Below are 27,853 nucleotides of genomic sequence, written 5' to 3'. Positions count from 1 at the left end.
CTGTCTTATGCTGTCGTTTGGGTATTTCTATGGTTGCCACTATTTAATTGGCATTGAAATGCTAAAAGCTCAAAGTTATCAACAGAAGCAACGTTGCCATGGTGATGCACGGAACCCAAAATTTGTTTGGGCAGTGCTTGACGATTTAAAGTGAATGGAAGACACTTCTGGCACGTACATGCAGTGAAGGGTAAATAGATGTTGAAATCGTGATATTGTTTTGCAGCTTTTGATATTAATTTTCATATAAGATTTGTGAATTTTGATACTTTTACTTTCTGAATCGATGTGAAGCACCTTCCTCCCCTCCACAGCGCCCCCTTTATCTCGCAGCTGTTATGTTCATGTAGACTATTTTAACCTGTGACCCACAACTAACCCCTCGCTCTCCGTGTGTGTCTGTGTGTGTGCGTGTAAGTGTGAGTGTGTAGTGAGGCGGTGTAGTGAAATACTTTGTATGTGACCAGTGGTCCATTTGTTTTTCTTTTTTTAAATGTTCATTTCAGTGCACACACCCAGAAGGGCATGTGTGTGTGTTTTTGTGTGTATGCGCGTCATGGCAGAGCAATAAGCGCTGGGGGTTTCACTCTGACGCCCATGCGTGCACTCATTCACAGAGGTCGTGTGTCAGGGGTCAAAGGGTCTGGGGTGGGGGGGTTAGGAGGTAGCAGTCGCTGGTGACTTGAGGGGCATAGGGGGTGGCGTACATGCCTCAAGGTAGATAGACTATCTTAATTGGCCTCTGGAGACTTTAGGGTGTGTGTGTGTGTGTGTGTGTGTGTGTGTGTGTGTGTGTGTGTGTGTGTGTGTGTGTGTGTGTGTGTTTGAGAAAATACATGTGTGCTTGGAGATAAACCTGTTGTGTCTCAATGGATGTGATGTGAGCGGATGATGATGTGCGTGTGCCTGAGTGTGTTTAGTGTTTGTTGGATCATCGGGCCAGAGGAAACCTCCAGGTGAACCACTAAGACGCTCAATAACTGGTACTACAAGAGACGAGGAGAAAGAGGAGGCATGTTTCATGATGCTTTATGTATGTGTATATATATGTATGTGTATATGTATATATATATATATATATATATATATATATATATATATATATATATATATATATATATTTATTTTCATATGACATTTTTAACAGAAACATTTTCTTTTTTATTGTTGAAAAACAATAAAAAAAAGGTCAGTAAAATTACTGAATTATTGATAGACATAGTTACTTGAATTAATTTGATAAATAGACGTCTCATTTAGGAATACTTGAAAAGTAGATGAATAATAATGATAATAAAAAATAATAATAACATAAACTCAGAGTAAAGTAGTGTAAATCAGAAGTCTTTTTATCAAATGAATTAAGTAACTATGTACGACTATAGATAATTCAGTAATTTTATCTAACTTTTTTATTGTTTTTTAAAAATAAAAAAGAAATTGTTTATGTTAAAAATGGTTTATGTTAAAAATGTCTTCTGCTAAGATAGAAGATCAATTAAGAAAAACCGAGTGCAAAGCAGTCAAAAATAAATAAATGTTGCCAGACTCGAGACTTGCATATTATTCCTTTAAAATATCTTACCTTCTGTGTTCTGAGAGTAATTGGGCATTGAATGTGTGTGTGTGTGTTTGTGGATGTGTGTGTGTCTTTGTGAGCTGTGATGATCCTGTTTGTTCAGGGACAGTCGGCCTTGTGTCTTGCGATCACATTATCTACCTATTAAAGTTCTTATTTACCTTCCTCCTCTTCAGCAGGACGGGCCGCGTCTGGCTGATGAAAGGCTGCTGAGTGTCTGTTTCTCTCAAGGCTGGGGAGACGACGACGACTACAGTCAGCGAATGTTGGCAGAGCAAACATTCCTGAGCACCCAGGATCACACACTCGCACACGTGCAAACACACACTGGAGAAGAGGGGCACACACACACATAGAGCCTGGCAAGAGCTCAGAGAAAAGATCTTATCAGCACACAAAACCCAAGAACACTTGCACACACATGCAGAGCTGTGCATTTCACCAAGCATGTGAATACATAAAACCAAGACATTTTGTTTGCATTTACCAACCGCCGTTATTCTACTACTCTGCACACACATGGTTAATTATGTTATATAAATCATAAATTTTGTCTGGAGCTTCAACGTGTTAAATTAAAACCATATAAGCCTTAATCTAAGATCTTCATTTGAGTTAAAAATCAATGTTTACTTTAAAATCGCTGTTAAAGCACTGGTGCAAAACCTAGAAAGCAAGTTTAAAAATGCCATTGAAATGAATGCAGGCCTATTTTGGACTGTGTGATAGCATCAGGGGCATGCCCTTGGCGCTACTCTGTTCTCCGGCAGCAGTCAGACACTCGCTGAGCAGCAGAGAAACCTTAACTGACTGGTTCAATATTTGCTGGTCCAGAGAGGAGGCGTGTGGAGGCTGGAGGAGGTCAGGAGGTCAGGGGGGAGAAGCAGTGGCCTTTCAGCCCGGACACAACTGACCAGCAGGTGAACAAACAGGGAGGCGGCAGCGGAGGGCGCGATGGGATCACGCCGAGGTTTTTTCATTTGGAAAGTTGAGTTTTAAAATATGTGCAGGTGTGCTATGAAAGCCTTGGTTATATAACAGCGGACAAAAACTTTTCATCGGCTGTTTTTTATTTGTGTTCCATGGTCACGTATCAAGAAATTAAAAAAAAACTCCCTCATCAATGCCATGTTCATTTCCCACAAACATCCTCTCCCCAGTTCTGTTCATCATTCAGTGGGACATCTTCTTGAGTCCTGTATAATCTCATTTCTGAGTCATTTGTGCAAAGGTCATGTGAAAAACCACTCCTAAGAGTAATTTTTTGTGTGTGAAACAGAAGTCCAGGAATTCCGGAGAAGGCTGAAAATGTAACGGGGCAATTGTTGCGTCTTAATCTGCTGTGATGTCAGGCAGGTTGAAGTTGAGATGCTCTGGGAAAACACACTGATCTATTCATGTAACATAATCCTGTTTTACTGTTTAAGTCTAAGAAAACGTTAAAAAAACAGGCCTGTTAAAAAATGCAAATCTAATTAAAAGTATAAGCTTTTGGATAATAAGATCAGGACTTCCTGAAAAGAGACAAAAACTCACAAACTTGATCACTTTACCAAATGTGTTGTCATTTCTGCTTGGCTTTAGCATGCAGTGCTGCTACCAACACTGAGCCTCATCTCAAACATTCACACTCAGCCTCACTGCGTGTTTACTTTTGGTTTTAGTGCCTGCTAAGATACTATTGATGGCCAGTCAAGTAATGTCACCCGACCGTTTTTCGTCTGGCCTCACTGCGGCACTTAGACGATGAAAGCTGGTCCTCAGCGTCCCCCAGTCAGGCAACAAGGGCAGCTCCCTCTCAATGCGTCAACATCCCCCTGCAAAGGGAGGCAGATCAGCTTGAGTGACGTAAGTAGTGTGGACAGATACAATTTCAGCCTGGCAACAGCCAGAATCTGGCAACCCTCCTCTCTGTTTACCTAAAGGCTAAAAGCAGCGGAGCTCAGACCTCACCTGCTGGCCTCGCTGGCTGCTATGAGGGCTCACATAATCCCACTAAGTCCATGCAAGCTCAGAGACGCTTCTTGTGCTAAAAAGCTCCCCTTCCCTCCCTCTCACCAAGACCTCCACTCGGTTCCTAACTAGTTTGTGCAACAGTCACCTTTTCCATGGTAACTTTGCATATATATCTCTATACTGCAGGGAAGGTTCCCTACTGTTGTTACACACTCAGGCGTCTGTGTGCACGCACACACCTAAATCTCTGTCTAGAAACAATTAAAAATCTATTTTAATATATCTATTAAAAATCTGTCTAGAATTGGCTACGGATGAAAGTTGTCACATCAGTAAATAAATCATGAAAAATAAGGAGCTTTAGGCTTTGAAAATAAATACTTCTATTCTTTACTGTTCAAGGAAAACAATAAAAATTAAAGCTGCAAGCAGCGATGAATGGGCCCTCGCACTCACCGCCACCGCCCCCCATAAGCATATCAGAAACGACACCACCCACGACTTCCTATGTCAAACCATTCAAAAGTTATAGGAGAAAAAAGGGACAACCAATCAGAAGAAGGGGCGGGGCTAATTCAGGCCAAGGAAGGTCAAGGACTCAATACCGAATCCCATGACACCACCCACAACTCTCTATGTCAAACCATTCAAAAGTTATGGCAGAGAAAAGTATTCTGGGGGGCGCTGTTGAGCCGTTAGGCAACGCCCATTAATGCAAACCATGAAATATCAAATTTATCGCCAGGCCTGGCTTGCATGCCAAATTTGGTGCCTTTTGGGCAACTATCAAATATGGACCAATCAGATGAAGCGCGCTTTTTGGCGTCTAGCGTCGACACGGTAACACTTTTGAAAGAGAAAAGTAATGCGCGTAGTCGCAAGATGGAGACACACATTTTGATGTATAACACACCTGGGTGCACGTTACGGTTCAGGTCGTATTAATTGCCGAAGGAATTGCATAAATTGTGCCAAAATTACACAATTAATTCAAAATGGCAGACTTCCTGTTCGGTTTCGGCCATGGCGCCAAGAGACTTTTCTTTAAGTTGCGACATGATACAGGTGTGTACCGATTTTCGTGCATGTACGTCAAACCGTATTGTGGGGCTTTAGGCACAAAGTTCTCCGGGGGGCGCTGTTGAGCCATTTTGCCACGCCCATTAATACAAACCATGAGATATCAAATTTATCGCCAGGCCTGCCTTGCATGCAAAATTTGGTGACTTTTAGGGAACTATCAAATATGGACAAATCAGATGAAGGGGGGCGCACTTTTTGGCGTCTAGCGTCGCCACGGTAACACTTTTGAAAGAGAAAAGTAATGCGCGTAGTCGCAGGATAGAGACACACATTTTGATGTATAACAAACCTGGATGCACGTTATGGTTCGGGCCGTATTAATTCTCGAAGGAATGGCTCATATTGCTCCAAAATTACGCGATTAATTCAGAATGTTCAAAATGGCCGACTTCCTGTTCGGTTTCGGCCATGGTGCCAAGAGACTTTTCTTTAAGTTGTGACATGATACAGGTGTGTACCGATTTTCGTTCATGTACGTCACACCGTATTCTGGGGCTTGAGGCGCAAAGTTTTTTCTGTCTGAACCAACCAGATGAAAGGTGGGCGCGCTTTTTGGCGTCTAGCATCGCCACGGTAACGCTTTTGAAAGAGAAAAGTAATGCGTGTTGTCGCAGGATGGAGACGCACATTTTGATGTATAACACACTTGGGGGCACGTTACGGTTCGGGCCGTATTAACTGCGGAAGGAATGGCATAAATTGCGCCAAAGTGACACGATAAATTCAAAATGGCTGACTTCCTGTTTGGTTTCAGCCATGTCGCCAAGAGACTTTTCTTTAAGTTGTGTACTGATACAGGTGTGTAGCGATTTTCGTGCATGTACGTCAAACCGTATTGTGGGGCTTGAGTCACAAAGTTTTCCGGGGGGCGCTGTTGAGCCATTTTGCCACGCCCATTAATGTAAACCATTAAATATCAAATTTTTCGCCAGGCCTGACTTGCATGCAAAATTTGGTGACTTTTTGGGCACGTTTAGGGGGGCAAAAAGGCCCTCCTTTCGTCAGAAGAAAAAAGAAAAAAAATTCCTACAGATACAATAGGGCCTTCGCACTGAAGGTGCTCGGGCCCTAACAAGAGGACCATTATAAAACATCTTTTCATCAAAGTTACAGACAGAGTCAAGTTTTTTTATTTATTTATTTTAAATCTAAAAAGTATATGGTTATTTTGAATTTGATGCCAGAAGTATGACTCAAAAAGTTTACTGAGGATGTGGTAAAAGAGTGTGGAGGACTGTGAGGGCTAACAGGTCAACAACTCAGGAAACACTTGTAAACAGAATCTGGAAAATGTTGGCCTGACAAATCAAAATGTAAAATTCCTCCTGGATATCGAGGATGCTGCAGAGAGGCAGTCATCAGAATTCTAATCAGACTATATATATATATATATATATATATATATATATATATATATATATATATATATACTGTATATATATATACACAGGGCTGTCTCAGAAAATTAGAATATTGTGATAAAGTTCTTTATTTTCTGTAATGCAATTAAAAAAACAAAAATGTCATACATTCTGGATTCATTACAAATCAACTGAAATATTGCAAGCCTATATATATATATATATATATATATATATATATATATATATATATATATATATATATACATACATACATACATACATATGGCGCACAGTATATATATATATATATATATATATATATATATATATATATATATGTGTGTTTGTGTGTGTGTGTGTGTACGAAATCAAATCCAAATCTAAATTGATTATGTCACACATGTGATCTTGTGTTTGAGCAGAGTAGGAAAATATATGTTGTCCATCAGGGATTCAGCAGCGGAGGCTGTTTCCCTCCACAATGACCTGATTCACTGATGACGTCCTCTGCTGTGGGACGATGAGGTCATTTTATGGATGTTTTCAGGGTGGATGTCAGACTGGAGTGGTGAGAACCAGCAGTGCCCAGATCCACATGCACACACACACACATATACAGGACCACCACCAGATTCACACACTTTACCCTCCTTCAATTTCCAAAATTTAAACACTGTGATAATTTATAGCTCTCACGGAGTAAGAACAGGGCTCTGTGTGCATATGTGAGCGTGTGCATTGTGGGGTGTGACACCGAAGGTCACCGACCCCCGTGACTTGGCTAAAATCCCCATGGGCCTAGTTCAGCATTGGAATGGACCCCACAGCGCAATGGGAAGATGGCTCTAACATAATGAGCACAAAGGCCAATTGTGCAGCTATTCTCTGCAGGGCAGAAAGCAGCGGGCCCCGGGGACAGTAGGAGGTTTTGTCGGCTGTAACGGAGAAGGAAGCCTGTTGCTTCAACAAGGCTCTGATAAGATTCATCAGCGATGACTCAACAGGGGCACTTTGTTTCCCGGGGCACAAAGTGTTAGATTTACATCCACTGTATTTATCTGCACTTGTAGACTGAAGTGCTGATAAGTGACTCTTAGTGGCCAAATTAGTGTTTTTTTACTGTATATATTGTAGTGTCTGCCATGTGCTGAGAGGCCAATGAATCTTACTATTGAGTGGGAAGAATCAGCTCAGTCCAGACCCGATTAAAATTCTTTGAATCTGGTCCAACATGAATGTGTTAAATTGTGGTATGAGGCTGAACAAAATCTGCAGGGTACAATTCAGGAATGGCTGCAGCGCCACCTGTTGGCAACAGGAAATGTCATGTTTTCTATTATGCGTCCCTGCTCCCAGTGGGATGAACCGATACACCAGGTACAGCATATAGGTGTCATGCCTGACACTCTGTAATCTCTACTTTTTATGGTTTTGTGTAGTTTTAATTGGGATGGGCTAATAGATGCTGATTTTGAATTATATCAGTTTCTGGTTCTCCCTCACAAACTTGAAGCAACAGGTCTTGGAGAGTAGGCACTGACTTTGATTAGAGGATAAATACAGCATTTGCCAATAAACAAAACTATGCTCCACCCTCACCTATGGTCATGAACTTCGGGTAGTGACCGAAAGGAGAAGATCGTGGAATGGATGGATGGATGGATGGATGGATGGATGGATGGATGGATGGATGGATGGATGGATGGATGGATGGATGGATGGATGGATGGATGGATGGATGGATGGATGGATGGATGGATGGATGGATGGATGGATGGATGGATGGATGGATGGAATGAGGCTTACAGTATTTTAAAGCTAAGAAAGAACCATAAAGACATTCTGAAATTAAGTATTTTAATGGTAACTAGATTCATAATGAAAATTGTCACATGGGAATAGAAGCATCCCCAAGTCATGAAATCATGCAGAGTTTATGTTTTAATAGCTTGTAAATGAACTTTTAGCAATGAAAACCTGAATTAATTATTTCACGTGGGACATCATCAGTCTCTCATTCATTTTGGGTTGAGTTTGGGATGACACCTCTCATCCACTACACCACCAGTTCCAGCTACTTCAGTCAGGATGCAGATATAGAGTACCACGATGCAAAACCAAACATTTTAATCATAGTTTTATACGTACTGCCATAAGCCTCATAAATAAATAGATAAGGTTTTAGAATTGTATGTTGTGCTTAGGGTTTATGTTGTATTTATGTACTAATGGTGTCTTATTACTAGACTCAATAGATCACCTTATTGCAAAGCAAATTTACCTTTGTGTACAAATAAAGTTGAGCTGAACTGAACTGAATGATGCACACAGAGCAGGTAGGCACCAAGCAGCAAAGGTTGGCTCATGCTAAAGTTAAGTTTTGACTCAGAAGGAGAAAAACAGGATGAACTGTTTGTGTTTTAGTTTTAAGAGATCCAAGATACAACAAATGAAAGGTTTGAGTATATTTTATCAACATCACACACGGGGATTTCTGGGATCCCGACTGTGGCTGTTTGAAATGTTTGTATTGTGTGCAGTGAATAAATCCTCCAAAACTGTGCTGGGACTCTACACCTCCTTTCCTGTCCAAAGCCACATTCCACGACAAAATGAAGCCGTAAATGTGTTATTTCGGTTGCAAAGTTGGACATTTTAACATGGGGGCCGTGAGGATTGACTTGCTTTTGGAGCCGTCAACTACCAACTCGTTAACGGAGCGCAGAGCCGACAACAAAGCTGGTGGCGCCAACAAGAAGGCAAAGAAATGCTAACACCGCTTTTGCTGCCAAAACACGCCCTTCCCCACAACTTATTGCCTTTTTCTAAGACGTATTCAAAGTTTTCATCATCAACCGACCCGCCACACCCCCTGCCAAAAGACCTTGAATGTGTCTGTATGATTAGGGGGGGATTAAAAAAAATGAAGCAACAAGATTGTCCCTTTCTTTTTCTTCAGAATGGCTAGAAATGACGCTTTGTGCACGTCCGCTGCTGTGGCACATTTGACAGGTCTGGCCTGGCGGCTTTTGTGTCACCAGAATAAAAGGGATTGAAGGGAAAACACAAACTGAGCCAATGTGCTGTTGTGGCGCTTGCTATTAGTCAACGTGACGGCCTTTGCAGATGCTAATGGATCATAGTGTGTTCTGGCCGGCCTCCCTCCTCACAGAGCGTGGCTATCTGATTGCACAAAGGCTGTCTGCTGGAGGTTGACTTTTACCCTTTTCTTTTCTTGGCCTCTACAAAGTCATTAAGCCTTTTTTCTTGCCCTGTTTTTAAGAAATCAGTGGAATATAACAGCAGCACGGACTGCAACAATCTGACGAGAAGCAGTAATCATCACTGCTAAAGCCTCAGGTGATGTTGATGAGGCCCGTCCCCCACACCCATCCATCTCCACCATGCAGCTCTTTGAGTAAAGTGGAGATGCAGTAACAGTCAGGCTCTTGTGAAAGCAGAGAAGATGCCCAGAAGTGGAAGACCTCTGGTCTCTGACTTATTAATCAGTCAGACCCTCAGCTGCCTGCCTGCCTCTCTTCTGCCTCAGGCTGCAGCGTGCCTTCAGTCTGCTCTGGGACCAGATAACAGCCTGCAGAGTTAAATACTCGGAGGGTTTGTCTGCTCAGACCTGGAGCAGAGGCCACAGCTCATCAGCACAGAGGTCACCACATCCAGCAGCAACGGGCTATAGGATAACAGCAGACTATATGTACAAACACATACTCACATGTGTACAATACAGGTCTCAGAGGAGATTCCCTTTCAGTTTCTTTTATTTATTTTTTATTGAATGTTCCAATACCAGAGAGGATCGGGTTAAAAGAAGATAAAAGAAGACAATGAGTTTTATTAGTCTTGTTTGTTTTAGTTTTTTCGTAAATGCACTTTCACTTAGACTGTGAAAATGATTTCAGTCATGCTTTTAACATAAAAACAAATGCCAGTTGTAGTTGCTCATCCAGGCAAAATCTCCCTCATGAAACATGTATGTATGATATAAGTGGATCACATGACATGAAGATGCTACCAGGCAGTAGTCTCATGCTTACAACCAGCTCATCTAACGAGTACTTTGATGCATTGTTGCTCCTTCCTAAATCACGATTACAATACTTCTTTCAATCCTCTCTGTGCTTTTCTCTCACATCAAATTAATCTGCATTATGGTGGAATATGTGGGTAAGAATAAACAAAAAATGCATAAGCCCCACTTTGTGCACAGTTGTATTTTTCAGGGCAAATTGAGACTGTCTGCTCTCCTTAAGTGTGAGTGAGAAATATATTGAGGATTTCATATAAAACAGCTTATTTCTCGTTAACAAAATGCACATGTATTAAATGTTGAAAACATTTTTGTTGGAATTCCTTGTTTTTATAATCATATGGATACTAGCACATAAGGAACAACATTTTTTTGAAGAATATTGTATTGACTTCTGAACATTTTGAATAGCTGAATCTCCATTTATAATGCATCTCTAATGAGGCTGTGTTTAATGAATGCTTTGTTTTGGGGTCTATGGCTACTGCTGGTCCCTGCAAAGTCAGTGTCCATCTGAAGATCTTGCAATAAAATAACATAAATGAGTGTTAATCCACACAAACTCACTGAGTAAAAACTGTAATCAAGGAAGTGTGTACCGGTACTAAATCCCATAAGACTTGGTTTTTATACTTAAATCGGCTGCTACTGATAGCAGAAGTGCTGTCCGTGGTGTTACCTGACCAAATCAGTAGGATTTTTTCCTTTTTAATCTTTGTCAGGATCCTTTGCCCTGAACTTTCATACATATCATTTTCTCAGTCACTGCAATGGAAAACCAATGCAAACTAATTTACAATAACCTTATTTATCAATCAGACTAAAACCATGTGTATCCACATTTCTACCTGTATGATCTTATACTTTAAAAAAATAATTTCAAATATTCAGCCCCCATAGTCGTCCTAGCTGCTCTGTGATACGGACGGACAGAAACTCTAAAGCTTTGAATCAGCAAGCCAGCTTGCTCAATCGTGTTCACACGCAGTTGTTAAATGGATCATTGACACTAACTTGGCATGTTGACGTGACTTAAATAACACTTGGACATTATATTCATCATGAATGCATCAGTGTTTGTCGCCTGGCAACAACTGTGGTGAAAGTGTTAATGTTGGCAGGTAATTGACAGCATGGATGGACACTCGGAGACAGCTCACCGTCTTGCCTGCCTAGGTGCTCCTTCATACGGTCTCATGTCCAAGAAAGTATTGTCTTGTTTCAAACAAACACAGAAGGCAGTCCTCCCCCACTTCTGTCCAAAAACATGTAGCGATGTTGGGAGTCCAGAACATGCTCCAGCATGTCCTTCATTCTTCTCCTGTTCCACAGTCTTGACCCATCCTCATCAACATTTGAGCTTGTTTTCTGATTAGTGGCTGATCTGTGGATTGCTCACTCCGCCGGTTCAATGTGTAAACACATTTCTGTTATCATGGATTTTTATCCTAACATATGTTAAAAGGTTCCAGTATTACCATTAAAAATGTATAACGACTCAGGGGGAAAAAAAGAGACAAAACACAATCGACCACTTGAGCAGCACCATGCAAAAAATAAACAAATAAAAATTCTAATCTCAATCTGTAGCCTAGCGGACTGATTTGAATAGTTTAGAAGTTGTCTTCCTAACCCAAGTCATTACACAAATAAAGGTTTTGACATACTGCCAATGGAGGACATACAGGACACCGGCATGACTGGCAGACAAACCAGGCTGCAAAACAACTTCCATCTTACACAGTTTTGCTCAGTGTTGATACAAACTGACAACATTAAGAAAAAAACCACATTTTTATTATGTCAATTTTATTTGCAATTTTCCTTTGAACACAATTTTAATAAATAAAGCACATCTGATGGGGGAACACCATGCACACAACTTTCTACAACATAAAACAAGCAACTCACCAGTTTTCTGTTGCACAAGTGCATCACTGCACACACTTGTGCTGTACATGATAGTAACTCAACGACTGACCATTAACTATCTGTGCAGAATGCACCTTAAATTACATATATTTATATATATTTACCCATATACACATATGAATGAATAGGGGGTAACACAGTCTCACCCGTCTTTTCAGGCAAATATATTCAATCACTTTCAAGGTAGCAAGAATGATCAGATGTGGGTGAAGGGAAGAACCAGAGTGGTTCAAATAAAGAAAGTGTAGACAGAGTGGATGTGAGACACTTCAAGTTGAGAAATAGGGTAAGGAGTTTTGGGAGCAAGTGGAAACTTCTGTCTCCCAACAGTGACCTGGAGGAGATCGGTCAGCTGACGACAGCATACTGTACAATTTCTTGCATTTAAGATGTGTACCCTTTTCTTTAAAGACAACGGGTCAAAACTATTGGTTTTACCCTGTTTGAAATTAATAACCAGTCAGACATGGCTGAGAGGAGGAGTACGAGTGTGGCTGTGTGGTCTCCACACAGAAAAAAACATTACTGGTGTCAAATTTGGTTCAGTTTGGGGGAAAAAAAAAGAAAAAGAAAAACCTGACTCATAAATAACTGGACCCAATGATCAAGGTGGACTGGAGATTGGACTTGCATTAATAAAACTTAGTGGAAACTGGCTGACAGTGTATCTCAAAACGATTATGACAAATCTTTACTAGTGTCCTTTATTTAAAAATGTTTTTAGAACCGATATCAGGTTCTCAAGGATTCCCAAACCTCAAAATGTATGCCTAATTTCGTCTGACAATATGTCAGGAGAATATCTGAGAACTTTGCAGCAGTGCAATAATAATAATAATACACAATGACAGGACCGACCGACAAGCAGAGACCTACTGTAAACCCCACGGAAAGGGAAAAAAGAAAACAATTTTATCAGCACCATGAGAAGTGATCATATTGTTTTAATCCCAGTACGGTGTTTTTGAAGTAATAATACTGTAGGAAGTACTAATGGAGACAGTTAATGGAGAGCTGATTTTGCAAGTCTGCAATTTAAGGGTTCATGTAGGGTAAATAGAAAATGCACTTACGTCTTTGAAGGATCATTTAAGTGCAATGTATCTTAAGTGCAACTATATCAATTTGAATTCAATAATAATAAAAAAAATCTGTCTTCCAGCCGGGTAAGATGTTGTATTTTAGAAGAATGAGGCAAGGTAAAACCTATGAAATTCAAGACTACACATCCCATCAGGACCAGTGCCAAACGTGGTTTTCTTTACAAATATCAGTGCACACACATAAATAAGAAAGTGAGAGATTAACTTGAACAGAATCCTCATTTATTCATTGATTGATTGATGGTACTTGCATCTTTGAAAACTAGTGGTCAGATGTCTGACCACATTATGCAAGCTTAAAATGTTCCTTCTGATATGCCGGTTTGGCTTCATGTGTCAGAAGTCCCCGTTACGTCCCAAAGAAACAACAAAAATAGAATCAAAGAGAGCCTGGAAGCTGTTTCTCCATCTTAAAGTTCTGTTCATGTCCATCGATCCTTCAGCATCCAAGGATGGACAGGAAGCTGGACTTGGATGGCAAGATGAAGTGAAGATCTGATGAGTGCAGACGTGGGGCAGCTGAGCAATGAAAGTCATGTACAGTTGTGTTGTCTTTGTTCAGTGTGTTCCTCTGCAGCTGTGATCCAAAACGTTACCGTCAATAGTGCTATTAAAGGGGAGGACAGAAGGCAAAAAAAAAAAAGCTACACAGCTATAATTTGTTCTTTGTCATTTCTGAGTCTCAAGTTAATCATCTTGCACACAACCATTTCCATTGAGGCAAAATGTACACCAGAGAGACTTGTACCTGCTTCTGTTACTTCTCTTTGTGAAGAGCTTCAATGAAAGCTTCAAGTTTCTCCTGGATCTCACGGACTTTCTCTGCAAGGAAGGGGAAAAAGTGGATTAGTGTTTCAAAAACCAACTCAGAAATATCTAAAATATCATTAAACAAAGTATAAAAGGGAAAAAAGGGTCTGTTGGCAACAGATATCAGTAAACTTTTAAAAAAGGTAAATACATGCTAAGAATGCCAAGAATTCACTGGCTGCAGCACTTTTTTAATTTATAAATAAACTATTTGGTTTCAGAATGTTTTTTTAGCCAAAAAAACATTTGCAAACATCTCAACTAACCTTGAACTTTATATGAAACCACCTTAGGATGGAATTTTATTGCATTTTTACATAAAAAAGACACTAAATTATAAAAATAAATTAAGTAACTGTAGGGGGGCCAGAGGCATAAAACTGTGCAGTATAACGAATAAAACTGTGTGTACACATAGCAGCAGAAAAATGCATATTTATTCTTTTCACCAGATTTGTAAAGTGGCACATGCCACTTTACAGGTTTCTCTTTTACAAATCTCAAATCATCACACATGCACAAACGATCAAAAAGAGTAGTTGCCCTCCAACAAGAAGGCTAATATTTTGTTTCTAAGCCCATCTTCTTCTCAAATAAAAAAAAAAAAAAGTTTAGTCCCTAAAACCAGGCCCGAAGGTCCTACAACAGTGCAGACCATACACCAGTTAAACTCCCATAACTACGTTACCACATTTGGCTGTTTAGACGGTGAAGTGGAAACACCACAACACCAGGTGTAAACATCTCACCTTACATTTTTGCTTTCTAATCATTTGCTTGCGCAGTAAAACCAACACATGTTTGATTTTTGTGAATGGCCATAGTGCATATTTATGCCACAGACAGCCGGCAATAAAAATACTCTAACAAAAGAAGAACTGAACTCAATCTAAAATTGAATTCTCATCCTTAAAGTATTCATCCGCAGGTAGAACTCCCTTACATTTTTCACCAAAACACCAGATGGTTCCCTGCAACAGTGACAGTGAAACCTCAAGGCAGACCTCCTTCACACATCTGATGATGAAGGCCTGTGTACCCACATCAAAGCTCTCACCGGCCCCTTTTCATAGTATGTACCTCCTGGGCATATTGCTAATGGAAAGGAGGACACACCACAACATTTCAGCTGAACAGGAGGGTTATCTGCTGGAGAAACAGTCAGCCACCTCTGTCCATTTGTAAAAAAACCCATTATCTGAAGACTGCAAAAGACGCAATCCTTCCACCCAACATGTACTGTCACACGAGATGAGCAAACCATCAGTCTTAAGCAGTCTTAATCACTGATTAAACAGTGGCTGAAGCAAGTCTGTGGGCCAACGCCGAGCAAAGGAAGCCGTGGTTTGCGATGCCAGCTGCACCTCCGGGTCTGGCTGCCTCCCCAGCTTCCCCATCACCCTCGCTAATCTGTCTGGATCTCCCCCAAGCACAAACTCAAACATCGACTCTGAAGAACAAACCGGGACTGCTCTATCTTGATCACTCAGCAACACGAGATCCACAGGAGAACTATTGTTGATTGTGCTCCTGCGAAGAGGCCAACTGAAAACACAGCTTCAAAAGACTTTTTCAGGGAAATAAATCATTGTGGTTTGGACCTCAGAGGAACAGCATGCTAAGTGTCCATTTCATGTCAACACAAAGGTGATAACTCTGCGTGTGCTTTTGACTGAAATGAAATATCATACTCAGGGGGCTTGTGTGCAGCCCCCTTTGATGGGAACCCTGCTGCTGAGGTATCCCTTTTCTTGATGGATGGAAAACAAACTGCTGTTGGAAGTGGTGCAGCCACACCCCTGCTTGTGCCCTAAAAACTGGCAAAGCTGAGGAGTTCTGGAAAACAAAAAAAAACAAGGGGAGAAAAAAAAAACAGAAGTGGAAAAAAGTTGAGACAAAAAGCAGATACAGCCATCTCGATCTCGTGAAAACCAGTGAGAGTTGTACGGTCTTGCCATTTCCACCTTAGTACATGTTCCCAGATGGCAGGTGGAAGGAAAGAAAAATTCCCAGCCTTTGATACTCTGTTAACAAACTCGGGCAAAACTGCAGGGCATAAGGGGGAGATTACTATACTTAATGGAGGTATTAAAGGGGCCTGTTGAGGGGAACACTGACAAGTCACTGCAGCAGGTGTGGGGCTGAGTGAAATTTAACCCTGCAGTAAACCAGTGGAACATGCGGCCCACCGGAGGGCACGGCTCAAAGAAAACTAACAGATTAGGCTACGTGCCCTAACCACATGACAACATAACTCAATCCAAGCCAATCATAGCAGGATTACCAACATCTGTCTGACCTGAAGAAAAGAGATGTGAGGTATGAGGGGGTGGAGGGTTTGTTGTTGTAAGGAAAGAAGGGCAGTGACTGTCAAACCATCCAAAAAAAAAAAAAAAAAAAAAACATGGGAAAACCCCTGGCTCAGGCTTCAAAGTTTCTCACTTGGTTTAGATGTGGCAAATGATGAGTTGCACTGCCAGCTTTCAAATATAGACTGCTTAACGCAGGCCATGCATCAGGGATCCTGCCAACTGGGGGCCGATATTTGGAGCTGGATCATAATGGGCAGCGCAGGTTTAAAGGTCACGCAGAGATCTTGGGATATAATGTGAACTCCTAACAGCGGGAGACTGAAGCAACAGAAAACCCATCATTGGCGTAGTGCTTCACTTAAAAACAGATAAAAATACCGAGCTTGGTTTTATCCATACAGCTCAAGTGTATTTTCTCGATAACAATAACTGATTATACGTGGAATCACAAGGCAAAGCAAACCAGTGAACTTTCATTCTGAATAAAATGTGCTCCGCTGGATCTTTGAGCATGGACGTACGTAGATACACCATTAAGATGACAGCATGCAGGGAATACGGTAGTTAAAGCACTGCTGGTTTGAGTAAGATCCTGAATCCATTTGTCCCCTTTGACCAACTTGACCATTAGGCTGTTCTGTGATGGTGCCACAGGTTATACACACCAGGACCAGGGCTACAACCAATGACTATTATGATAGTCAATTAGTCGTCGACTGTTGATGCAATTAGTCGACTAATCAGATTTTTAATCTGAGTTTTACTGCCAGTTGGTGTTGCCTCGGCCACCACCATTTACCTGGCGCTGTACTACTTGATGCCTCACTCTGTTGCGAAACACACGTGGTGACAATAGCGGCTGAACACTAATGTAAATATGCAATTCTCAGCAGACATAAGAAGGGAGAAGATGCCTCACTCTGTCAAATTTTTTCATGTCCACAATAGTCGACAATTAAATTTGGTTTCGACTATTTATATCGTTGATTTTTATTGACAAAGTTGACTAACCGTTGGACCCCTAACCAGGACATGATAAAATATATTCTGGATCTTGAAAGGTTTTAAACAGGAGCAAATCTGTAACCTCAGATGAATAACGCCACATCATATTACACCATAATCTATGTTTGAGCACATGGTGGCAAGACCTTGCAAGAGTTGTTAACAAATACATGCCATCAAACTGACAAAATATTGTATATAGTACATGGGTTGTATTTTCTTTTTCAAATTACTGAAAGTCAGTAATCCTTAAATGCCGTTCAGGCTTCAATTTTCTTCAATTCAACCATTGCCCCTTTAATCCCATAAGATAAGAGTTTTTCTACTTATAAAATAGCTAAGAATGTATGCATAATTGGAAGTCCTTAATTAATCAAAAGGTTTTTAGTGAAGTAGACAAGAAATTTGCCTTTTTTTTTTAATACATTTACATTTGTCATATTTAAATGCTATTTTGGATATTTGATTATGAACCTGAAGAAAACCACAAGCTGAAAGATGTTTGTCAGTTTTTAAAGTTGTTCTACATACTGCAAATGTTACTGAAAACACGACTTCTCATCTCTGTGCACCTTCATATTTCAGTAACGTCGTGAGAGAAACCGGTACACAGCTCAAAAGACAGAAATGCAACATCTATAATTAGCTGCTTTCATGAGCCCAGAAGGCCACGGCTGAATGTGAATACCCTCTTTCAGAACAACCAATATTCTGGAGATAAAACTGTGAGAAGCAGATATTTATTTCCCTTACACCATCTGTTTGCTACCAAAAGACCACAGCATGACAAAGAAAAAGGCTTTAACAAGGCTTTCATTTCACTCAATGTAACAAAAAAAAAAAAAAAAAAAACAGTGGACAGAACCACCACTGCCTGTTCTGCATGACGCAGCAGCAGTAGCGATTTAAAACTCCATTTAGGCTCTTGTTTACCTAAGAGATGAGCCCCAAAACACAGTCATTCAACTGCTCAGCCCTTTATCTGGTCATGAATATTCCCATAATCCGTTAGCCTCCATCCCAGAGGCCCCTTCGTTAAGATGCTCGGTGCTGTGTGAGGTACAAAGGGTGGAGGGACTGTGGCAGAATGAGAGAAAGAGAGGGAAGCCTTTTCTCAAAATCCTTTCTTTCAAGACATTCTCTCGGGTGATCTTCACACGAAATGATATCTCATTCACTGGCACTCTCTAGAGTCCTCTAAGCTTGCTGTGGCAAAAGTGGTGGCAGGAGGAGGCCTAAGCCAGAAAGCCTTTAATTGATCTGTAATTAGACTATGTGGTGTTGCTGGACAAGGAACCAACACAGGGAGCAGAGGGAAAAAGATGGGAGGCAGTGTACAGGGAGGTTTCTAACTAATCCCCTTCCTTCTGTAGATGGCTGCTCTTCTCATAGGATGTAAAAAAGGGGAAAACAGCTAGGAATGGTTGGAGTCATTCTGTTGTTACTCCTTCACAACAACCAACTAATCTTCACAACAGCCAGTCATCATCTACCAAAAGTCTAAGTTTATGCTATTTTAGCATGCTGCTCTGAAATACTGACAAGAAGGCAGCAGTTCAGAGAGTGGTCACATGAGAGTGGAGGGTGGAGGGTTTGATTCCTGTCCCAACTTGTCATCACTCTTGATGGCACATTTTATATCCTTGTCTCAGTGCAAGTGGGGACCCGTCAACATTTACACACTGCACTGTTTCCACCTCTGAAAGTTGATCTCCTAATGTAACAAACAGAAAAGTACTTTTCCTCTGTGTGCTGCTTGATTTGTCACTAAATCTGGATCACTGTGCTATAAAACTGGGCCATGGGAGACATGGACGCAGGGCGTGCAAGTCTGTTGACGGCCCAAGCGCCATGCCAGTGACAGAGCAATGAATCAGCCCTTGCACTCGTGGCTCTTATCTAAAAAACAGATGCCTGGGATTAGAGCAGCCCAACCTGGTGAGAAGCATACATAGGTCTCAATGGGTCAAAGTTTGGGGTCAGCCGGAGGGCAGACTAAACAAAAACAGCTAAATTCAGGGAAGAAAGAAAAATGCTTTGAAAAAAAGCCAGGTGATGACCGCTGTGGCACTGTGTGGCGCACGTTTTATTGACAAGCAGTGCTTGTGTCTTTGAACGGTCAGACATTAAAATTTTAGTGCAGGAGGTCGTAAAGATGATGATAGTGGTGACAAAATTTACAAGAGGATGGATTCAGGTCCAGGTTTCACTTCCAGGGTCAACTTATGGATGTACAATATTGCATTTTCGCTGGTGTTGTATTTGAACATGGTTTTCCTCACACTGCAGAGAACATCAAATCTCTGAAATATGTATCTTAGGGTGCTTTCACACCTGTCCCCTTTGGAGCAGTTGTTCCAGAACAGGGAGTGTTTCCCCCTAAAGATCGGATCGTTTGGTATATGTGAACACAGCAATCGCGCTCGGATGCGGCACAAAACAAGCGAGCCGAGATCGCCTAGGAGAGGTGGTCTCGGCCCGATTCCATTCGAGACGTGGAGCGGTGCGTTTGTAGTGAGAACATAATCGACACAGCAACCGACACAACTCCATTCATGTGTATGTGCTCCGCGGCGCAAGGAGAAGTGTCGGCGCAGCCTCCACCACCTTCTCTCCTATTGGACGTGCCGAGATGTCGTCACAGCGCGGCACAGTGCAATTAAAAAATGTTCAATTCGGGCAGGGTTTACGCAGCGCAAACCCTGCGCCAGGCGGCCTCTCGCTGCCGCTGAGCTCGGCAGCGGAGCGGTCCACTCTGGCGCCGCGGTAGCACATACACAATGAATGGGAAAGCCGGCGGCGGTCTGCGCTTTGCGCCCTCTCTGTGAATGGGGCTTGTTGTTTTTCCCGGGGTACGGAAGAGGAAACTCCTTCCACGTTCATTTCTGACCAATCAGAGAACAGTTGGTTCGCGCATGGCATTTGTTAACAGCTCTGAACCGCTACAGACAGTTACCTTGTGAACACGAACCGCACAAACGAGAAACAAAAACAACTGTATCGATTTAGCCCCTGAATCGGAACAAAACAAACGGGCCACAGGTGTGAAAGCAACCTTAGATGACCCACTGCAAGATCCACAAGTGTAAAATACAGCAAAGTCAAAACAATACAAACCTGACCTTAGTTTTACAGCTTGATCGATCTCTTCTAGAAACCATCCTTACAGCTGCCAAAAGCTGGCTAAATTTGCCCTGCCGTATATCAAAGTTAGTTCAGTCAAGATTCTGATAATTCCTTTTAAATAAGTGTTTATCTGCTCCTTTTATATCTCACACACACACACACACACACACACACACACACACACACACACACACACACACACACACACACACACACACACACACACACACACACACACACACACACACACACACACACACACACACACACACACACACACACACACACACACACACACACACACACACAAATATATCTGACAGTCTGGCAATAACTCAAAGTGTAAATCACAAAAGATTTAGGCTCAGGCATTTTGTAAAAGCCATATTTTGCACGCCAAAGGAAGCCTGTACTGAGGCAAGGCGGTAATGCTTCAGCTGACTACCCTGGTTTAAAGTGAGATTATCTTTTAACTCCTCAGAGACGCTCCACTCTGCTTCCCATAAGTATGTGGAAGAGCTTAAAGCAGCACAATGTAACTTTTCCACCTGAATATAATATTTCCAGAGTCATTGTGATGGTACATCAACTTACAACAGGTTTAATGACACCTCTGTCATGGTCTGAGGGGTCTGTATCGCCTTCACTGGCACTATGTAACTTTGAGGTGGATGGTAGGAACCCTTCCACACTACTGGTAAAGCATTACCGCTTTTGTCCAAAGGAGACGCCAAACTCAACAAAAGCTGAAAGTTACATTGTGCTGCTTTAAATGCTGATGAAGTTCATATTACGGTGTAAACCTAACTGTATATTTGACAACAGTCACTGATCTATGCCTGTGGATAACCCCACTTCTCTTAGTCTGTAAGCAGTATTGAAGCGACCAGAAGGTAGTTGATCAACACTCTTCCATTCATGAGTACACAACTGAATGGGTTTGTGTCATGTGAATGGGCACTACAACTAATTTTTTTTTCTATAAAAACAGTAACAGGAGTTATAACAATGTATTTTAAGAAGAAAAGACTGAATTGCATGCAGACACATCAGCAGAGATGCAGAGGGTTAGTATGGTATGTGATGTGCTTATGTTTAAGAATAACTACTCTCACTGACATTTGTGCAGCACCATCTTTGAGAGTAGTAGTGATTACAATCACAGTCTATTTATATTTCTAATTTGAATCGTCATGGCAACATGACATAATGTAGTGAGAAAACTGTTAGGTCAAGCAGCTGTGTTCTCAACTGAAGTTCTGGCAAACGTTGCACGTACACCAGTTTTTTTTTGTGATATCAGTTCCCTCTGTCTCTGCAGTGTCTACAAACACCTGATTAACATCAAGTTAAAATATGTATATGCAATAATTGTTAACCCATGTTATGTTTATTCTGTCTGAAAAGCCCCAATGAGAGATAAGACGGGTCAGCTTTCCTCATCCTCCTTACTCAAGCTGCTCTGGACTCAACACACCTTCCCATCCCATATTATTGAAATCATAGCTGGCCTTTGAGCTGCTGGAAGAGGCCTGTCAGACCCATATGCTGGACTTACTGGGCTGCAGGTTTTCACTTGTAAAGATGAGCAAGACTGCCCCAGGGTCGTCAGGTGACATTATGCAATAAAAATGGATGGCAATGGCAATTCAAGTTTAAAAAAATGCCAGTGTATTATAACAAAAATCGAAGTATTAACATAAACACTGCTGATGCAAGAGGTGAATTAACTATGGTGAAAATCATAGTTTTCTTTATTTTGTTTATGATTATTCAACATGACTAATCACCACCTTTGGAAACATCATGCAATTGTTGTTTGTTTAGTTTTCATTATTTTCTATTGGTTTCGATAACCAATTTAAATAATCCATTTACTTTGATTTTTACCTAATTCACAATTGCTTACAAAATGCAATTAATTGCAAAGCTCAACTTATATCTTGGGGTGATTTAAGGTACCTCAAGATTTGATCAGGGTAAGCGTGACTGGACTGTTTTTCTGCAAGTAATCCAGAGATGGGCTCTCAATTAGGGAGACAAGTGTCAAACCCATTTACATAATTGTCTTCTTTTAATTTATAGTAAACTGGCCCCGTGATGAACTGTCATCTGTTCAGGGTGTTATGTAGTCTTTCATCCAAAGAAAGCCAGATAGGCTCCAACAGACTCCTGTGAATGAGCAGCTATAAATGATGGGTGGATGGATGGCAACTATCACAAAATAAATAAACCAGAAAAATAAACCAAACCAAAACACTTAAGTTTCCAGTTTATACATGTAAAAGAAGAAGAGGTTGTGTGTTTTCATCCATTACATCATCTTAACAAGCACCTAGAGTAAACTATTTGTTTGTGCATGTGTTTGAGTGAGGGGATGGGGGACTGGGTGGGAATGGGTCTCTGGTGGCCAAACTGTGCTGGAAACTCCACATCTTACTCTTTTTTTCACCCCACGCTTGCACAGTTTCTCTGAATAGGATTTCAAATGGCTCCACAATTTCTTTATATAATTTGTTTCTCTTTATCATCACTTCCATTTCCACACAAAAATGTGCCATCTAAAATGCTTTCTTTTTTTTTTTTTTTTACCTCAGAAGTTGATTTGATTTATTACCTGAGCACTTATGTAGGGATGACACAAGATAGCTGATTTATTCGTTATTCGTGTTTCTTTCTAATAAGCCGACCAACAAAGCTAAATACTCCATTCAAATGTGTTTCAAAATGACCTGCAGCTGCTTTATCAAGAGTATGTAAGTTTCATATCAGACATCTGAATATGTGTGTGTGTGTGTGTGTGTGTGTGTGTGTGTGTGTGTGTGTGTGTGTGTGTGTGTGTGTGTGTGTGTGTGTCTATAATATATATGTACAAGAAATGATTCCTGACATGAGAGAAAAGGATGGAAGGACCAGAATGTGGGGAGGAAGTGAAAAGCCATGGGGAAATAAAGGAAAAGAGATAAATAATGGGAAACTGGAAAGAGGAGCAGGTTATGACTTTTGTAAATGGTGAAAGCCGACTGGTTCGAGCGTCAATGGGGACACAGAAGAGGGATAGAAGAAAATGTTAACCACAGGCCCTGAACCATATAGTTCTTTCAGAAAAATATAAAAATAAATATTTTTAAAGATACATGTATATGAAAATGGATTAATAAATCTGTTTCATGAACAAAATTTCATGACTTCACAGTTTGAATGTTTGTAACTTAATATGGATTAGGTGTGAACATGGTGAAAACAGAGCCATCAAAAACATTTACAAATGTTCACAGGGCATTTTCTAAAAAGAAAAAGAAGCAAAACCTTTTTCCCGTTTGTGTGCTTAATACACCCAAGGAAGAAAAAAAGGGGTCGACAGTCACCTGAGGTTCCCCCTTGAGAGGAAAAAGCACTTGTACTGTTACACAAATCAGCCTCTCAGTTTCCAGACTGCCTTGGACACATTTATTACAGAAAGAGAGACTTCAGTTGTGGCTGCTGATCAAGCCAAAGCATGAAACACTGTGAAACCAAATAATCTAGAGGTGTCTGGTGGAATTTGGGAATAATAGGTCTCAAGTGAAAATTTTAGTGAAAGCACTTAAGAATATAGATATACTGTATTTATTGTACATTTTATTCCAGTCGACAGTATTCATAGGAAAATATCAAAATAAATGAAGTAAATGTTTTCATTTGCATTATATTCCCCACACTCCACAGGCATCCGGCAAAGTCAAACCCTGTAAGAAAACGTGTACAAAAAATATAATAAATAAAAATAATAAAAATAATAATTAAAGCTGCAAGCAGCGATGAACGGGCCCTCGCGTTTGCAATTTTCACCAATTAAGATCGAGGACTCAAAACCGAGTCAGATGACACCACCCACGAGTCTTTATGTCAAACCATTGAAAAGTTATGGCAGAAAGTAGGAACTATCAAATATGGACCAACCAGATGAAGGGGGGGCGCGCTTTTTGGCGTCTATCGTTGCCACGGTAATGCTTTTGACTGAGTAAAGTAATGCACATCGTTGCAGGATCGAGACGCACAATTTGATGTATAACACACCTGGGTGCACGTTACGGTTCGGGCCGCATTATGGCCAAAGAAATGCCATAAATTGCGCAAAAATTACACATTTAATTCAAAATGGCCGACTTCCTGTTCGGTTTCGGCCATGGCGCCAGGAGACTTTTCTTTAAGTTGCGCCATGATACAGGTGTGTACCGATTTTCGTGCATGTACGTCAAACCCTATTGTGGGGTTTGAGCAGCCCCCGGGTCTGGCAGTCAGAAGGCGCACCGATTTTTTCCAGTGGCCAGTCGCGGTACTGCAACAAAAAATCCCATGTGGCCCAGAAAGCTTTTTTCCCATAGACCGCAATAGTAAAAGAGAAGCCTCTAAAACTGTTCACAGGACACCTCCAGCTGTAATCACCGGCAATTAATAATCTTTGTATTCTATATTTTTAAGTCATGGACTTTATATCTGTCAAAAATGTTTTATAACGGCCAGAAAAGTCAAAGAAAAGTCTCTTTCTGGGCCTGACGTCACGGCTGACGTCACAGCCGTGTCCGTGCATTCCACGGATGTTTATATTAATATATATTATGTAATTATATTATATTAATACATTAATAATATATGTAATACTATACATGTAATAATATACATTAATTAAGATATTATATTAATACATATTATATTAATATTCGCGTCATTGCCCCGGGGCATGATGGGACGCCCCAGAGCATCATGGGAGGTGACTCAACTGCGCATGCTCTATGGGCCAGTGTATGCGGAAGTAAACCCGGAAGTCAGAGATTTTTTCGGCTTATGCGCTGGCTGAGCAGAATGCATTGAAATGAATGGGCGGCCATTTTTGACGTCCCATCCAGTTTTATAATAGATCCATGGGTTTGAGGCACGAAGTTTTCTATGGGGCGCTGTTGAGCCATTAGGCCACGCCCATTAATGCAAAGCATTTTGGGGCACGTTTAGGAGGGCAAAAAGGCCCTCATTTTGACGGGAGGAAGAAGAAAAAAAAAGAAAAACGAGAAAAATTCCTACAGATACAATAGGGCCTTCGCACTGTCAGTGCTCAGGCCCTAATAATGTACAGTTGTGTTAACATGTTTTTTGTGGGGTTTTTTATGAGCAAGTAACTACATGTCTCTCTCACACTTGCATATGTATAATTAAACATTAAGTATTTGCAGTGCAGTAATTTACATGTCATGTACATATATGGGGAATTTTTAAGAAAATTGCAGCTGCACTGTGAATCAGGAAAAACTAAAAGCTGATTGAATAAGCCATGTTCTTGATGTGCCCAATCGAGGAAGACCTGGGAGTTGATTCAAAGTGCATGGCATGCGCTGGCATTTAGTATCACACATGTGAGCTTGCCTTGCTGCCAACACAAAAAACATAAAAATACAGATTTCAACACACCAACAGGAAGAGGGATTTCTTTTTCAGCTAACTACATAATTTACCCCTATATTCTTAAAATGTTGTTTGCCACTGTATTTCAAAATATTGCACATTTCATTTTGGAATAACTTTTATAATACTGAATAGCACTCACTGGTTTTTCTCCAGAGTGTAGTCACATGCACCTGAAGATGACACGTCATCCCTTAAACCATGGAGGGGAGCGGACAACTTCCCTGTGAGTGCTCACTAATCACTCTGAAGGAAGCTGCTGCAAGGAGGACGAGGGGGGGGATGAAAGGAAATGAAGCGAGTGTGAGGCTGAGAGGGCATTCCGGTGAGCAAGCCCAGACAACGAGAGCTTTATTGCCGTCTGCTTCCACACCAGAAAAAGGAGAAAGTGACTACATGTGCAAACATGCAAACACTTCACACATTATCATCGTTCTGAAGGCACCTTCTGTTGACACCTCTCATTCCTTAACCCTCAGATAACCTCAATACAAAAGCACAAATCTATAATTTTCCATGCATTATTTCATTCATCAGTGCCAAACAGCCTGTGGTGAAGATTATAGATTTATTGTATGAGATTGTGTAATACCCAGGTGTTCATCTGATTCAGTTCTTGCAAAAAGCATGCCAACGTTCTCTTGCCAGTGAATGAGTGATGGAATATTTACCAATATCCTTGTCTTTTCTTGTGGATATCTTTTTTTAAAAGAGAGTTTTTTCATTTTACAATTTTTGGACCAATTTTCAAATTGCAACAATTAGGGATGCCCCGATACCATTTTTTTCACACCGAGTACGAGTACTTTAATTTGTGTACTCGCCGATACCGAGTACCAATACAATACTTCTACCACAAAAATGACTAGGCTAAAAATGCAATTAATTGGAAGACAGGTTTTATTTGCAACAGAAATTTAATTTTAAACAAAATACAGCTGGCCGGTGTTCTGCCGATCCTTGCTCCCTGCCGAGAAATGCTACTTTGTGGTTCTGCGCACGCGCCCAGTCGATTTTCAACGTTTGATTGTCCCGTCTATCATTTCTTGCACAATGTAAAAAAGGACAGAAAAGGAAGTGGGCTAGGGAGTAAAACACAGTAAAATTGTAGCTCTACAAAAAGTAGAAAACCATTTGGTAGCATTTTTCAGCAAAGCGGCAGAACACCGGGCTGTCCTCCCGCTGGGAGCACCCACCGCACCCCCGGCCACGCGGACAGCCTGCAGTCTGCCTTGCTTCTGTCGTCGTCCCTTATTTTGAAATATGTCTGGTTATGGTTAGAATTAGGGACTACTACTACTTTGGACTACTCTATGAAGCTACTCTTATCTGGAAAAATAGACAAAAGTGTAAATGTGTGACGAAATGAAGGCTGGAAACAGACTGTCATCACCTACCAATGGCCAATCTGTGTGATGTAAGAGAAAGAGGCGTTTCATCCACCATTTACACAACAAACAAAGTCAAATGTGGTGGGACAGTCAGTGTGGTTACATGCACATCTAAATAAAGCTATTGGCAACAATCTAGCTAAGGATTAAACTGGAGTTTCAGAGAAATCTGAGTATACATGCGCGGGAAAACAATCAATTATTCCATTAGGTGCATTCGACTCCACGACACAAGGTGGCGCCACACGCACTTTAGCGTTGGCATTCTTCCGCTACAATTAGTAAACAAGCGTGAAGGAGGACAACATGCAAATAAATGGACGCTAATGATGCAGCAGCTCGGTAAATTACGTACATGTTAAGCCTGATCATGTTGCAGGTAAGATGCACGCAAAGTCTCCCTCTTCTTCTTCTGTTACGGTGTTGATGCTGTGACTGTTATTATTATTAATATTCCCGCTCCCGCGGCTTGTCACTGCCGGAAGGGGGAGTCCCGGGGCAGTCAGTAGCTCGGTTAAGCCTGGTTTGCGTATACATGCAGCAGTAACTCGGATTAGGACCACATTATCTGGCACTAAAAGCTGGATCTCAAGAGCTTCAGTTCGGTTCGACTACAGCCCAACTAAGGTGTATACATGGCTTTTAAAAATGTGACTTTCTGTTAGTGCATGTAAACGTACTGAGTGAGGGGGAAAAAAAGCTGAATGA

The 27,853-nt window shown here is 41.1% G+C and overlaps 1 protein-coding gene across 6 annotated transcripts in view; it reads right to left on the bottom strand.

Annotated features, from left to right (window-relative positions):
• Positions 1–11,817: 11,817 nt before the first annotated feature.
• Positions 11,818–27,853, bottom strand: part of opa1 (OPA1 mitochondrial dynamin like GTPase) — a 40,256-nt gene continuing 24,220 nt past the window's right edge. For 5 of the 6 annotated variants that reach the window (XM_061738447.1, XM_061738450.1, XM_061738452.1 and 2 more), the window contains 2 exons: positions 13,811–13,884; positions 11,818–13,669 (listed from right to left, as the gene is read on the bottom strand). In XM_061738447.1, the coding sequence (XP_061594431.1) occupies positions 13,820–13,884 (65 nt within the window). In that variant the 3' untranslated portion in view covers positions 11,818–13,669; positions 13,811–13,819. The remainder of the gene's footprint in view (positions 13,670–13,810; positions 13,885–27,853) is intronic. The other variant, XM_061738449.1, reaches the window with a different exon arrangement.

This window comes from Cololabis saira, chromosome 13, assembly GCF_033807715.1.
Source record: "Cololabis saira isolate AMF1-May2022 chromosome 13, fColSai1.1, whole genome shotgun sequence".
NCBI lineage: Eukaryota > Metazoa > Chordata > Actinopteri > Beloniformes > Belonidae > Cololabis > Cololabis saira.
This window is presented reverse-complemented; position numbering and strand designations above follow the sequence as displayed.